Genomic DNA, 15,427 nt, shown 5'->3' with positions numbered 1-15,427 from the left:
GTTTTCAGCATCGAAGTCTTCAACTTGTTTTGATAAATGTTTTGGAAATGGAATGATTTTCTTAATTTCATTTTTGAATTGTTTATTGCTAATGTATAGAAATGTAATTGGCTTTTTAATTATGATCTTTTGTCCTACAATTTTACTAAACTTGTTTATTAGTGCTAGTAGGTTTTTTGTGCATTACTAATACTTTTTATCTATGAGATAACTTCATGTGCAGAGTAATTTTATTTTTTCTTTTCCAATCTGGATGTCTTTTATTTATTTTTCTTGCCTAATTGCTCTGGCTAGAACTTCCACTACTATACTAAGTAGAAGTGGTAAAAGCAGACATCTTTGTCAAGCTTTCAGCCTTTCACCATAAAGTATGATGTTAGGTGTAGGTTTTTTTTAAGACAAACTATCAGGTTGAGGAAGTTCCATTCTTTCCTAGATTGTTGAGTATTTTTACTATGAAAAGGTTTTGGATTTTTGTCAAAAAATTTTTTTTTTTGCATCTATTGAGATCATCATGTGGGTTTTGCTTTTTGAATTAATATGTTATATTCCTTGGTTGAGTTTTATGTGTTGAACCAATCTTGCATTCTTGGGATAAATCCCACTTGTTCACAGTGTATAATCCTTTTTATATGTTGCTGGATTTGGTTTGCTAGTATTTTGCTGAAAATTTTTGCATCTGTATTCATAAGAGATTTTGGTCTGTAGTTTTCTTTTCTTGTGATGTTTTTGTCTGGTTGCAGTAACAGGGTGATTTTGGCCTCAAAGAATGAGTTAGGAAGTGTTCCTTCTACTATATTTTGGGAAGAGTTTGTGAAGGATTAGAATTAATTCTTCTCTAAACATATGGTAGAATTTACCAGTGAAGCTATGTAGTCCTGGGATTTCTTGTGGGAAGGTTTTTTTTATTACTAATTTAAGGCTTTTACTTGTTTTGAGACATTTTTCTTGAATAAATGTTCCCCAGATTGCTGTAAGCCTTTTGTTAATTTCTAGCACGAGAGAGGAGAATGTCCCACCCCTTCGTTAATAATGACTCTTTAACTGTTCCATGCCCATTCACACATGGTCTAGAACTGTTTCAAGAATTACCAAATATTACTAATAACCGTGTCCTCATTAAATTCATCTGAATGCCCTAAATTCGGAGGGTTCACAAAGCCTTCAGACATTACTCATATGCTTAGAACAGGTATCAGTATTTCTATTTTATTGATGAGGAAAACTGAAGCTCAGCCTCAGGAGGCACAATGGGGGATCCTGCCCAGATGAAGGTCTTTGTTTTCCTTTCCTCCTGGCCTCGTGTCTGGCCTGCAGATTAAGTGTCCTGCAAAAGCCAGATGCAGGAGGGATGTCTTTGGCCATCAGCCTCATAGGCTCCAGAGGTCTGTGCCCAGGAAGTTTCACAAAGAAGCCATGAATACTCATTGATTCCCTCCTGTGGAGTTCCCAAATGCAGTTATCAATGCTGTTCCTTCTGCCATGATGTCCTTCCCTGCCTATCTCCCTACTTTCCCCAAACCAAATGCCATTTCCTCCACAGGGCCTTTCCAAATGCCCCCCTTCTTGGGTGGAAAAAGATATTCCATACAAGCAGAAACCAAAAGAAAGCAGAGGTAGCTATACTTGTGTCAGACAAAATAGACTTTAAGCCAAAAATGGTAACACGGGAAAAGAAGGTATTTGTATAATGATAAAAGGGTCAATTCATTAAGAAGATGTAACAACCATAAATATATATACACCCAGCATCAGAGCAACTAAATATAAAAAGCAAATATTAACAGATATGAAGGGAGGAAGAGACGACAGTGCAATTTTAGTATGGAATGTCAAAACCCCACTTTCAAAAGTAGACAGATCATCCAGTCAGAAAGTCAATAAGGAAACATTGGATAAGACTATACTGTTGACCAAATGGGCCTAATAGACATGTACAAAACCTCCCATTTAATAGCAGCAGAATACACATCCTTCTTAAACACACCTGAAACATTCGCTGGGCTAGATCGTAGGTTGGGCAACAAAACAAGGGTCAACAAATTGAAGATTAAACTCATATCAAATATCTTTTCTGACTATAATGGTATGAAACTAGAGATCAGTCATAGAAATAAAACTGGAAAATGTACAAATATGTGGAAATTAAACACGCTTCTGAACAACCAATGGTCAAAGACTAAATCGAAAGGGAAATAAAAAAATATCTTGATGCAAATGAAAATGGAGACACAACATACCAAAACAATGCAACGCACAAGTCATTGTAAGAGGGCAGTTCGTAGTGGTTATGCCTACCTAAAGAGAAAAGAAAGAACTCAAATAAACTACCTGACTTTACACCTCAAACAACTAGAATAAGAACAAATTAAACCCAAAGTTAGCAGAAGGAAGAAAATTACAAAGATCAGAGCAGAGATGAATGAAATGGAGACTAGAAAAACACAATACTAGAAGAGATAAATGAAACTAAGAGTTGGGTTTTGAAAAGATAAATAAAACTGACAAACCTTCAGCCAGACTAAGAAAAAAATTAGACGCTAATGAACAAAACCAGAAATGAAAGAGAAGATATTACAGCTGATACCACAAAAAATACTAAGGGTGAGAAGAAACTACTATGAACAGTTATATTCTAACAAATTAGATAACCTAGAAGAAATGAGTAAACTTCTAGAAACACACAACCTACCAAGAATGAATCATGAAAAAGTAGAAAATCTGAGCAGGCTGATTACCTGTAAAAACATTGAATCAGTCATAAAAAATCTGCTAGCAAAGAAAAGCCCAGGACCAGATGGCTTCACTGATGAATTCTGCTGAACATTTTAAAAAGAGCTAATTCAAATCCCTCTCAAAATATTCTGAAACATCGAAGAGGAGGGAGCACTTCCAAACTTACTTTAGGAGGCCAGCACTGTCCTCATACCAAGGCCAGAGAGAGACAACACACACAAAGATTGCAAGCCAATGTCCTGGATAAACACAGATGCAAAAATCCTGTAATATTTTGTTACAAAATATGTGAACATTTGTAAAGGCCCTGTGGAGGAAATGGCATTTGGTGTGGGAAACGCGGGGAGGTAAATAAGGCGGGGAAGGGCACTGTAGCAGAGGAAACAGCACGGAGCAAAAGCAAGGTCATTAGGTGCACAGGACACAGCACATGTTTTGATGTGGCTGCAGCCTGGGGTTCATGGTGGGTAATGATGAAAGTGAGGCTAGAAAGATGAGATGGTCAAGAGCGAAACAAGAATTCATTCATTTAAATTCAGAACGGATGAAGTGATCGGTGAAAAAAGGAGGCAGGGCCAAAGCTTGTACTGAAAAAAACAGTGAAAATTTTTGCAGTGAAAGAAATAGTAAAAAATTACAGAGTGAAGTCACAGGAGGCTGCTGGAGTGTGGAGTAAGGAGCCCTAGGCTGGGAAGCGCGTACGAGCGTGACCTTGAGCAAGTTCTCGCTCGGTTGCTCAGTGTCTTCAGGGTCATCACAGAGAGTTGAAGCTTGTTGGGAGGGTGAAACGAGAGGCCAGAGGCACAGGTGCTTTCTAAGCTGTAAAGGGCTGTCACTCACAAAGTAGTCCTCTTTTTCATAGCTACACCATGAGATGGAAAGTTACGGGCTGGACTGGTGTTCCGCTGGGGATGGAGGATGGAAATCGTTTGGCCCAAGCGCTGCCTGATTGCTAACTTATTACTGTGTGGCAACTGAAAGTGGAAAAACCTCCCCCAAACAAAGGAAAAAATGTGGTAATTCAGGCCCGTGATTTTGGTTCCTCATTGTGTGCTTTCTCAAAGAATGGTGAGCTAAACTCTGGAGGCTGTCATTCAAATCCAGCAAAGCCCCATTCCGCACTCAATTAACTTAATGTGAAAGATATAGTGGGCCATTAATCTACTGGGAGCAGCAGCTTTTGATAAAACACCTAAATTAAATTCTTCAAGTTAGAAAAAAAGAGAATTGTTCCCTTTAGAATCACTGGAATCAGAGTTAGTTATTCAGTTCAAACAGCAGAGCGGGAGCTTGGCTTCTGAGAAGCTCTAAATATATTAGGCAGAAATTCACTCAATAATTTCTCAACTCTGAACCTGCAGGAGTGTGAGTTAGGTAACATCTAGGGGCCCAGAGATGAGCCAGCGTGACTTGGTTAATGATATTACTTACAAACATTGGGACTGTGTTATTGTTAATCCCTGCTCTCCCTCTCTGAACTGTGTGATTCTGATCGTGGCATCTAACCCACAGCCTGCACCCTCGTGTTGCACCCCCTTGCAGAGTTGTGGTTAAAAGCTAAGTGAGAAGATGTGTGCTCAGTTCCAGTATGGGGTTGTTACGTTGGTTCCGGTCTCTTCCCTCATGGAAGGGAGTCTGCTCTGGAGTCTGGGTTTAATAAAGTCGGTGGTTCCAAAACGCTCTGTGCTTGAGACAGGCAGAACTCGAAGGTGCTTGTGGAGACAGGGTGGGGCAGAGCAGACTTTTGGGCTTGAAGGAAGGCTGAGGGATAACACAGAAGGGCTTTTTCTCTCCACTGATGGGATGGGAAATTGTGTTGTTGCTCCTTGCAAATTACCAGTTTCAATGACTCCCCATCTCGGGTGCCATCTACTTTTGGCCTTCTAACTCAGAATACCAGTCCCTACACGCCTGATTCATGTCCTGTTTAGGGTTCTCTCTCCTCCTGAATTGCTCAAGAATCCTTGGGGACTTTACGTTGTCCCAAAGAGAAGTCATTGGGAGGTTCACAGTGACATCGGGGACCGTTCTGGGCTTAAGGAACCCCTGAAGTTGCTCCTGGTGGCCACAAGGGGTCACTGTTGGCAGCCATCAGGATTGCAGGCAGAACAAGGATGGTTGGCAGCTGTCCTCTGAAGCCTTGGGGTCCAGGTAGAGAGAGCCCCTTAACTTGGCCTTGTTTAGCTGTGGGTGACCCTCACTTGGTCTCCCTGAGGCTCATCAGGGTTCATTGCCTTGGTGCCAAACTCACCGTTTCCCCAGGTGACGGCTGCTCCAGCAGGCGGAGTCCCCAGGGGCCTGTGTTCATCCCCTTCAACACCTGGACCACCTGTTTCCCTTTCCCAGGGGTCAGGAAACTTCCCCTCTCACAGAGTTTCATTTCCCCCATTTCCCTGACAAGAGCGCCTGACTCTACCCAGACCCCACCCTTGCACCACTTCCCTGCCTCCCCTCCTTTCTGCCTTCACAGGGAGGGGCCCTTTCTAAAGGCAGTATTCCAGTCCCCATCTCACAGCAAACACAACGCAACAACAGCAACAACAGATAATACTTAATGAACCCCTACAGTGCGCCAGGAACTGTCCAAGCCCCGACTAGCTACAATCTCACCAATGTCTTAAAGCAACCCTGTGAGGTCCTCATTTTACAGATGAGGAAATGAAAGTATAGATCTGGTCATTTAAGTTGCCCGAGGTTCACATGAAGCAGAAAATGGGGCAGAGTTTAAACACATCTACACACATACACAATTTAAGTCTTTTATTGGTGCTTTTTCCTGTACATAGGATTGTTCATTAATTTTCAGAGACATTATGCTGTTCACCCAAGGGGTTACTACAAATTGATACTGCTTGGAGGCGTTTGGTTTCTCTGGAGGCTGTAAGTGGATCATCTCAATTCTATTCAGCATGGGGTCTTTGCTACCTGGGCAGGAGAACCATGGGCTAGTGCTCTAGGGACGGGTTTCATGAAGAGAGGCAGCTGATGATCTTCTGGAACCTTGTGCCCCCTGGTCCTTCCCCCCTGCAACCCCATAGGCACCTCCACCTCCACCTCCACACGTCCAAAGCTCAGTCCTCCCCTCCGCCCCTGTCTGCTTCATCACCTGGCTGACAAAGGCGGAAACTAGGCTGTCATTCTGGTCTCTCCTTTTTGCTCACTGTCAATCCCTAAACCCACCAAGTGTAAAGGTTTGACCTCCTTAGTATTGTTTGAATTTACACTCCCCCTCCCATTGTCGTGACACTGTCTTACCTTTGACCCGCATTGCTCTTTGCCTCGGTTTCTGTTTTCCAAGCCTTTATTCTCCTTCCTATCAGATTCATTCCCAACACTGCAGCCAAGTCAACCTTTGAAAAGTGCAAACAGCATCCTGCTCTCCTGCTTAAAACCTTTCAGTGGCTTCCAACCATCCTTTGATAAAGTTTTAAAATTCATTAGCCGGTATTTATTGGTCTCCTAAACGGCCTTTCCTGTTTCTGCATCCTACCCTCTTGCCCCCTCCCCTCAAGAGCTTCCCTCCAGCCACACTGACCCATTCCAAGAGGGCTGCTTCAACTCCCTTTTGCCTCTGGCCTCTGCCCCCGAGCTTCCCCTGCCTAGAATACCCTCTCCTTGGCCTCTCTGTGTTGAATTCTGTGTGTCCAACAGGCATCAGCTCAGATGCCTTCTCCAGAGGATTTCTCTCCCCTCCTCTGGGGCCCCGCCACACCCTGTGCACCCACCACACAGCTCCATTCACCATTTGCTGGCGTGTTTCCCCTCCCAGGCAGTAAGCTCTCCGAGGGCAGGGATGGTGTCTCGTTCACTGCTGTATCCACATCCCCTAGCACCAGCCAGGCGGCCAGCTGATATGGTGACCTTGTGAAACTTAGGGAAAGGGGCCCATTCTGCAAGATGCTGCACTACCATCTACCCAGAAATTGTTACAACATCTGTACAAGTCAAGGATGAACACGGGTGACAGGGCCCCCTGGAATTGTGCAACTCACAGCTTGGGCCTGCGCAGCATGGAGCTGGTACAAGGGAGGCACTAAATACACCGGGGCTGAATAAATGTGTATTCAGTGCTCGAATGTGTTATTTAAGGTGTTAACACCCTTGCCTCTTGCAGTGACTGGCCTGGAGATGTTTCTGGAGCTCTGGAACTGCTCACAGAGAACCTGCCAAGAGAAAAACTGACTCCTGCCATTTCAGTGTTAGAGAACTGAGCAGGCGTCTCGAGCATAGGCAGGGACATGATTCCAGAGCAGCCTGGCAGTTTGGGCATCCCTTGGATGAAGGAGGGGATGGGCTCTATTTTCCATGGAGGGAACACTAAGACCCAGAGAGATGGAAACTTGTCCCAGGCTAGACAGAGAGTTAGTTAGGAGCAAAGCCAAGCAGGATGCTCAGCTGTCTTCCCACCACCGAGCCTGGGGCAGCCAAGACTCCCAGGTCTGACACGGGTGAGGCTGGGCTCCCAAAACTGTGGGGCTTGGTTTCTTATTGTGCAGGAGGGTTCCAGGCCAGGCAGCCCTGGAGAGTGATGTCTCAGTTCTGGGAGGAGGCCCCAGGCTGGCAGATGTGGGCGCATCCTCGTGAAGGCACTTTGCCCGCAGATCTGCAGGTGAGAACTGAGAGATGGCAGTGGGGACACAGCTGGGGACACATCGAGCTAATGTTGATACCTTGCTGTGCTCTGGCCCCTTTATTCTCAGCCCAGTGCTCACCAAGCCAGAATGTCTTTTTTTTTTAAATTGTGGTAAAATAGACAACTCAAAACTGACCATTTAACCATTTTTAGGTATATAGCTCAGTGACACTGCATACAGTCACATTGCGGTGCCACCACCCCCCCCACCTCTAGAACTCTTTGCATCTTGCCAAACTGAAACTCTGTCCCTATTAAACACTAATCCCCCATTTCCCTCTCCTCCAGCCCCCGCCAGCCACCATTCTACTTTCTGTTGTATTGGAATTAACTATTCTAAGTGCAATAAGTTGAATATAAGTGAAATCATACAATGTTTGTCCTTCCGTGTCTGGCTTATTCACTTAGTATAATGTCTTTAAGGTTCATCCACGTTGTGGCATGTGTCAGAATGTCCTCCCTTTTTAAGGCTGAATAATATTCCTTGTATGTAAATGTTGTTTATTTATCCATCAGTGGGCATTTGGGTTACTTCCACCTTTTGGCTGTTATAAATTGCTGTTATAAACGTGGGTGTACAAATATTTGTTCCGATCCCTGCTTTCAGTTCTTTGGGGTATATATCTAGAATTGGCATTGCTGGATCATACAGTTGTATGTTTAATTTTTTATGGGATTGCTGGGCTGTTTTCCACAGCAACTGTACCATTTCACATTCCCAACAACAATGCACAAGGTTCCAGTTTCTCCATATCCTTGCCAATGCTTATTATTTTCATCCTTTTTAAATAGAAAAATAACTAAAAATAGTAGCTCTCCTAGTAGCTGTGAAGCGGTGCCTCACTGTGTTTGGTCCATTTTTCAATATCTAAGTTCAGCTCTTCTTCTGGTCCTCAGTGTTTTCACATCAGCTGTCTTTACAGTATTTCTGAGAGATGAGGCACATTCTCCCTTTAACAGATGGAGACAGGAGACCCCGGAACCTACTTTAGCAGTGGGAATGGCCATAGTCCCCCTTTGTTCTGCATGCCAGGTAGGCCTTGTAGTGCCTGCTGGACAGGCCGGTGGGAGGGCCTCTTGGGCCAGAACGTGGGCCATGGGAGGAAGCAAAAGGGGACTCGGTTGAGGCCCTCACCTCTCCAGTGGTCCTCTGGGACAGAAGATGCTTGTGGTTGTTGCCACTGGCATAGAAGAAAAAAACTTCGCATTCTGGCTGAGGTTTCCGTGGTAGATTCATATGATACAGTTCAAATCTATCCCAGATTCAGAGAAGGAACAAAAGCAACCTTTTAAGATTTCAAAGCATAACTTAGATCTGCCTTTAAACAGACCCAGAACAGATTCTGTGTGACCGAGCATCAAGGGTGTGCCCTCCTGGACTGGCCAAGAACTGTTTATGGCTGCTTTTTGAACATGGCAATACCAGGGCTGATGAAAACAAACATTTTAGCTAACACGTACCTCGGTGCTTAAAAGTTATCTGACCCAATTTCTAATCTTCACAACTTTATGAGGTGGGGACTGTTAGTTTCTCCATTTTACTTATGAGGAAATGAAGGCCCAGCGTGATTAAGTAAGTTGTCCACTGTCACACGGCTGGTAAATGAACTTGGGATCCGAACCCAGGCTCCAGAATCAGGCTTTGGGAAACTTGAAGAGAGATTCAAGGTCAGAGGCCTGACTTTGTAAGACATTGCTTTTCCACAGCATTTCACATTTCATAGGGTCTTATATTTCATTTCATCTTCGTAATAACCCAGTGAGGCAATCATTTCTACAGAAGTAGAAACTGAGGCCTAGAGGCATTCAAGGGCTTTTATTTTAAACTGACGTACAGTCAGCTTACAGTGTGTCAATTCCTCTGGTGTACAGCACAATGTCCCAGTCATACATGTACATACACGTATTTGTTTTCATATTCTTTTTCATTACAGGTTATGAAAGATATTGAATACAGTTCCCTGTGCTATACAGAAGAAAATTGTTGTTTATCAAAGACTTTCTTAAGAAAGCTGGCATGGAGCGTTGGTGAGGGGTGGAGAAAAGGGGACCCTGTGCACTGTCGGTGGCAATATACTTGGTGCAGTAGGAAACAGTAAGGAGGTTACTCAAAACATTGAAAATAAAGCTACCATGTGACCCAGCAATCTGGATTCCCTTCTGGGTATATATCCAAAGGAAATGAAAACAGGCTGTTGCAGAGATGTCTGCACGCGTGTGATTATGGCAGCATTATTCACAATAGTCAAGATATGGAAACAACCTAAGCATCTGTCAATGGATGAATGGTAAGGAACATGTGAGAGATATAGATACACACACACACACATACAATTCAGCTATGAGAAAGAAGATCCTGCCATTTGAAACAACATAGATAGACCTTGAGGGCATTATGCTAAGTGAGATGAGTCAGACAGAGAAAAATACCACATGATATCACTTCCACGTGGAATCTAGAAAAGCCGAACTCACAGAAACAGAGTAGAATGGTGGTTACCAGGGGCTGTGTTTGCGGGGAGGGGGGTGCAGCGGGGAGAAGGTGGGGAGATGTTGGTCAAAGGGTACAAACTTGCCATTAGAAGATGAATAAATTCTGGGGACCTAATGTACAGCCTAGTGATTACAGGCAACAGTAATCTGTTATATATTTCAAAGTTGCTAAGAGACTAGATCTTGAATGTTCTCGCCACAAGAAAGAAATGGCAATTATGTGACCCGATGCAGGTGTTAGCTAATGCGGTGGTGGTGATCATTTTGCAATAGAGAGTGTATCAAATCAGCACATTGTACACCACACCTTCCACTTACACAGTGTTATATGTCAGTTATGTCTCAAAAAAAAAGAACATAAGGAGAGAAAAAGACCCAAGGAAGGGCTCTCAGAGCTGCCCTTGACCCTGTCTGCCTCGGCATTGGTCCCTTTTCCATAATAACCAGGGCTGGGCGGCAGGGTTGGCTGCACCAAGGCCAAGGCAGAAGTCCAGCTTCCTGCTTGCAGCCTCACCACGTCCTCACCTCTGAGTGTCCCCTGTGTCGCCACTGGCATTTCCGAGCTGGCCCGGCTGCCTGTGTGTCACGGTTGGTCTGAGTCAGTGGACACAGCTGCACAGAGGAGAGTTCGTGGGGAGCCTGAGCCCAGAGTGTGGGGAAGAGCTCAGAGGCCTGTTGGGCTGGGAAAGCGGGTAGGGTGGGCGGGCCAAGCAGTTTGCCCTTTGTCCCATGAGCACTGGGAGCTGCTGCAGGCTTCTGAGGAAGAGAAGGGCAGGACTGGAGCTGGGCTTTAGGAGGCTGGCTTTATCCCTGTGTGACCCACCAGCTCCCGCCCTCTCCTAGCTGAGTTCCAAAAACCTGTCTTCCTAGTTTGCATGACTTCCTTCTGTCACCGAGTGTCCCTGTCTCTCAGAGGCTGGCAACTCTTAAAGGTCACTGGCCCTTGTAGGGGACGAGCTTCTGTTTAGTTTCGGTCTATGACTGCAAAGCCCACGCCTGAGGAACCTGGCCTTGTTTGCGCCTCTCACCACAGGCGAGGCAGGCATCGTGGTGTTCTTAGTGCCTGGTACTTAACAGATGAGCCAGCTGGGCACTGAAACTGAGGTTTTTCTCTCTGGGAAGGACTCCTCCCTCTTCTTTTTCTGGAAAAACTCCTATTGACCTTCCCAGACTTAGTAGGGTACTGCCTCTCCTGCGATGACTCCTGGCTCCCTCGCAGAATGTGGGTGCCACTGCCCCTAAACTCTGATGGTACCTGGTCGGTCCTTGTTCTCATTGTGTTAGAGCTTTTTAATTTGTCTTATTTTCCCAGCTAGGCTCTGAGTGCCTTGCGGGAAGGGTCTAGGCTTTGCTATCTCTGCGTCCAGCTCAGGGCCTGGCAGAGTGAGGTGTGTAACCACGATCAGGCACAGTCGTCACAGCCTACGTGTCGCCTGCTGACTGGTGCATGTGCATTCCAGGCACTGGAAACCAGCAGTGAGAAGACCAAAGAAACTCCCCTCCTGCCCTGGAGCTTACAGCCTGGTAGATCCTCTGCACCTGACCTCCACTTCTGTAAATACCTTTGGAGGGAAAGTCTTCCTGCTGCCTTCAGATCTGGGGGAAATTATGTTCTGAGAATGATCTTTGACCAAGAAGCACGTTCTTTCAGAACCAGGGCCACTTCCCTTGTAACCTCCAAATGCTAACAGGACATAGTTCTCTGACATCAGTAGGTTGTAGGTGCTTGCCACACATGTATGGGATGGCGTTTGGAGCAGAATTAGGCTACGGGTAAGATTTTACTCCACTGGGGAGGTGATCTGCTTGGGCCAGGGCAATCCCTAGTTGTGCACAGTTAGAAGAACATGGCCATAGTTTTTTTTTTTTTTTTTTAAATCTGTGAGTCTATTTCTGGTTTGTAAATAAAATTTGTATCTTTTTTTTTTTAGATTCCACACATAAGTGATATCATATATTTATCTTTCTCTGTCTGACTTACTTCACTTAATATGATACAAATTTTATTTTACAAACCAGAAATGTACTCATAGACATAGAAAACAAACTATGGTTACCAAAAGGGAAAAGCGGTGGGGGAGGGATAAATTAGGAGTTCGGGATTAATAGATACACATTACTGTATATAAAATAGATAAACAATGAGGACCTACTGTATAGCGCAGAGAACTATACCCAATTTCTTATAATAAACTATAATGGAAAAGTATCTAAAAAATATATATATATATATATATGTATAACTGAATCACTGTGCTGTACACCTAAAACTAACATTGTAAATCAACTACATTTCAATTAAAAAAAAAAAAGGAACAACATTGTCAGCTCCAAGAGTTCTCTACAAAAGGACTGGATTTTAGAGGCAGATACGGGCCTGACAAGATGTGATCAGACTACAAAATGATTGTTTTTAATTCTAGACCGTGACTCTAATGGGTTTTGTTTCCTTTCCTGGTGCACCTGCCCAGCCCCAGGACTCCCTTTTCGGTTTCAGAAGCAACAACTTGCAGATGTCCACCCTGCCTTGAGGAACACAGGAAGATAGAGGCTAGAGAGAGGGGCTTCGTGGAGTTCTGGAACCTGTGGAGTGAGAGTTAGCAAAGGGTCCTCTCCGTCTGCCTCCACCACAATCACCCACCAGGTGTCAAGGCTGCAGGAAACCAGAGAAAGGGCACAAGAATTGGGACACCAGAGTTTCCAACCACTCATCCTGCGGTAGCAGAGAGGATGGTTCCTGACCGGGCGTGGCCACTGACCAGGCTGTGCAAATCAGTGTGCTTCCTTGGAACTCAGGTTCCACATGAGTAACGTGTGGAGGTTGGACCAGAGGGTCTGAAGTGCTCTTTTGGCTTTTTGTAGGAAAGAGCAGGGGCTCTGGTGTCAGATACACCCGGTTTTAAAACCAAGGAAGCTTGAGAGGTGGATAGAGTGGTGTAGAGACCTGTGCGGGGTTTTGAGCCAGATACACCTGGGTTCCAATCCTAGCTCTGCCCCTTACTAACTATTTAACTTCGGGCAAGTTGCTTAACCTCCCGGAGGCTGGGTTTCTGATGCAGAAATATGCCCTCCTCCCTTTTGTAGCTGGGGAAGTGTCTATAGGATGAGATGTTGCTGGGAGGGAGTGGAGTCCAGGGCTTGGCCGAGAGAAAGCCTATAATCAGCACGGGTGCTGGCGGAGGTATTTGTGATACTAACCACTTCAACAGGCGCCCTTGAGGCTGGGCGGGTGGGCACAGGGTTTGAGGAGCTGCTCTGAGCAAGGCACTCCCAGGAAGAAATACACATGGAGATATATATTTCCACCCAAAGGTTGCATGCTCATTCTGGAACAGGGCCACAGGTATAGCCAGATCACTCTAACCTGTCATGAGTGTCTTTACTCCCACAGGGGCAAGCTAACCCAGGGCTGTCAGCTCCGGCGGGGCCTGCCCTGCCCTGCCATTCCCAGGCGCCCCGCCTCCAGACAGCCCTTGTGGGTGCATCTGGGTGAATTCTGGGACCCTGGATAAGTCCCAGGGCTCCTGGCCCAGTCCCGGCTTGCTCAGTGCACAGCCTGGGCTGCAGGTCTGGGTAAACACGCTCTCTATTCCTTTCCAGTGCGTCGGTCCAAGGCAGCTGACGAGGAGAGGAGCCGCCGAGCCCAGCGCGCCCGGGACGAGTACCGGCGCCACTCGCTCCGTGCCATCCAGAAGGGCACGGTCGCCGGCCTCAGCTCCAGGTTCCAAGAGCTTGGCCAGAGCCACAAGCAGGAGGCAAGACTCTGCCACCACCTCCCGGGCCCAGGTCCGCCTCCACCCCTGGCTGTGCCTGGCCGGTAGGTTGCAGATTCCACATTTGCGGTGTGGCTGGGGGAGGTCCTCTGGCTGGGGTGTGGAGCTCCAGGGATCTAGTCTGGCTCAGCCTCCGACTTGCTGTGAAACTTGAGGCTAGTCATTTTCATTTCTCCTCTGGGAGCCTCAGTGCCCTAGTCTGTGTAATGGGGGCAGGTGTCAGGGAGAGGAGTTGGGGTTGGAGATTTCTAATAACTCTAGAGTTGTGGGAGGCTTAACCTTTTTGGGATCTCGGATTCCTTTGAGAATCTAAAGAAAGCTATGTACCCTTTTCCCTCCAAAATGTGCATATATAAATGCCCCAAAGTGTTTGCATATAATTTCAAGCTCGTAATGATCTATAGACTCCAGGGTAAGAACTTATATAAGACCTCAGGTGTGTGAAATGTGGCCCAGCAGCCTGGGAACCAGAGCTGGCTGCTTTTGTAACCACAGGTGGTGTTGGTACATCTCTGGTTCTGATAGTTTATTGAAAGTTTAAATTTTCATTTCTATGTATGCGTGAGATGAAGTATTTTGTGTACATTGAAGGGCCTTCAGTATTTCCTTGTCTGTCTGTTCATTTCCCTACCTGCCATTTCATTGTGTAATTGGTCTTTTCCTCAGCTATCTCTAGGGACTCCTTAAATGTTAGGGAAAAGGATCCTTTTCTTGGTGTTAAACATTTTCCCCCCTCAATTTGTTATTTGTCCTTTGACTTTTCCGGTTACGTTTTCTGTCATGCAGGAATTCTTGATTTTTATGAGGTCAGATTTTCCTTTATGTTTCCTGGATTTGGGGACATAGTTAGAAAATCCCCTTCCCTTGTGCTTTTTTGTTTTTTTTTTTATAAGGGAACATAATTTGTCCTTCAGGCCCAGAAGCAGAGTTGAATGGACCACACTGCAGTCTGGCTCCAGGCTGGCCCTGTTGGTAGGGGAGCAGTGACAGCCACAGGGAGCTGCGGAGGGGGACCAGGGACCATGCAGATGGAGCGGCAGACCCAGGCGCTGGAAGAGGCCACGCATCAGCCTCCTTCCTGGGGCTGCCTCAGGGCACAGGTCCCCACGGCCTCACTCTCAGCACCGTGGTGCGGGCACCGGTGGCCAGCACGCCCTCACCAGGCTGTGTTGGGGGCAGACATACTGTTGATGGGAGAGAGCTCCAGGTGCAGGAGCAAGGCTTCTGGCCAGGTGGCCTTTTGGAGCACCCCAGCCTAGCATTTATATACTGGGGAATCAGATTCTCTGCTTAGAAACAGAGGGATAAGAGTGAACGACTTTTCCTTGCCGTTTGTTATTTATGACCTCCTCTTGCCTTCAAAGGAGAACAAGTCCTAGGAACCAGAGGCTTTCTCCCGCAGCACAGTTATTTACTGAGGACGCCAAGTGTGAAGGAAGAGGCTGGGGCAGGGCTGCCATGTGCTGCTTCACAGAGGGAGGGCATCCGTGATTCCTGAGAAGGGGAAATCCCTGAGGGCAGATACAGTAGGAGCAGAGCTGGTTGGAGGGGGGTCAGTTAGAGCTGGGGAGGAGGCAGTGGGAAGAAAGTTTTGGAGAACAGACACCACTGATGATGGCTTTAAGCCATTTGATGCAACCTCACCCTCTGTCTTTCTTATTACATGTGTTCTAAAACCTGCGTACAGTGTTCACTACTGTGTGCGTGTGTGTAAGTGGTTTCATTTTAGGGCAAGTAGAAACAGAAGCTCATTCTGGGATTTGCCATTAGGTGCCGGGCTGAGCATCAAATT

At 46.0% G+C, this 15,427-nt stretch overlaps 1 protein-coding gene across 1 annotated transcript in view; it reads left to right on the top strand.

Moving 5' to 3' along the window:
• The window catches only part of SH2D4B (SH2 domain containing 4B), an 83,162-nt gene that overhangs the window by 38,202 nt on the left and 29,533 nt on the right, over positions 1-15,427 (top strand). The window contains exon 5 of the mRNA XM_010984087.3: positions 13,463-13,679. Within this exon, the coding sequence (XP_010982389.1) occupies positions 13,463-13,679 (217 nt within the window). The remainder of the gene's footprint in view (positions 1-13,462; positions 13,680-15,427) is intronic.

This window comes from Camelus dromedarius, chromosome 8 (genome assembly GCF_036321535.1).
Source record: "Camelus dromedarius isolate mCamDro1 chromosome 8, mCamDro1.pat, whole genome shotgun sequence".
Lineage (NCBI taxonomy): Eukaryota > Metazoa > Chordata > Mammalia > Artiodactyla > Camelidae > Camelus > Camelus dromedarius.
The sequence above is the reverse complement of the archived record's forward strand: the minus strand, read 5'-3'. Positions and strand labels throughout refer to the sequence as shown.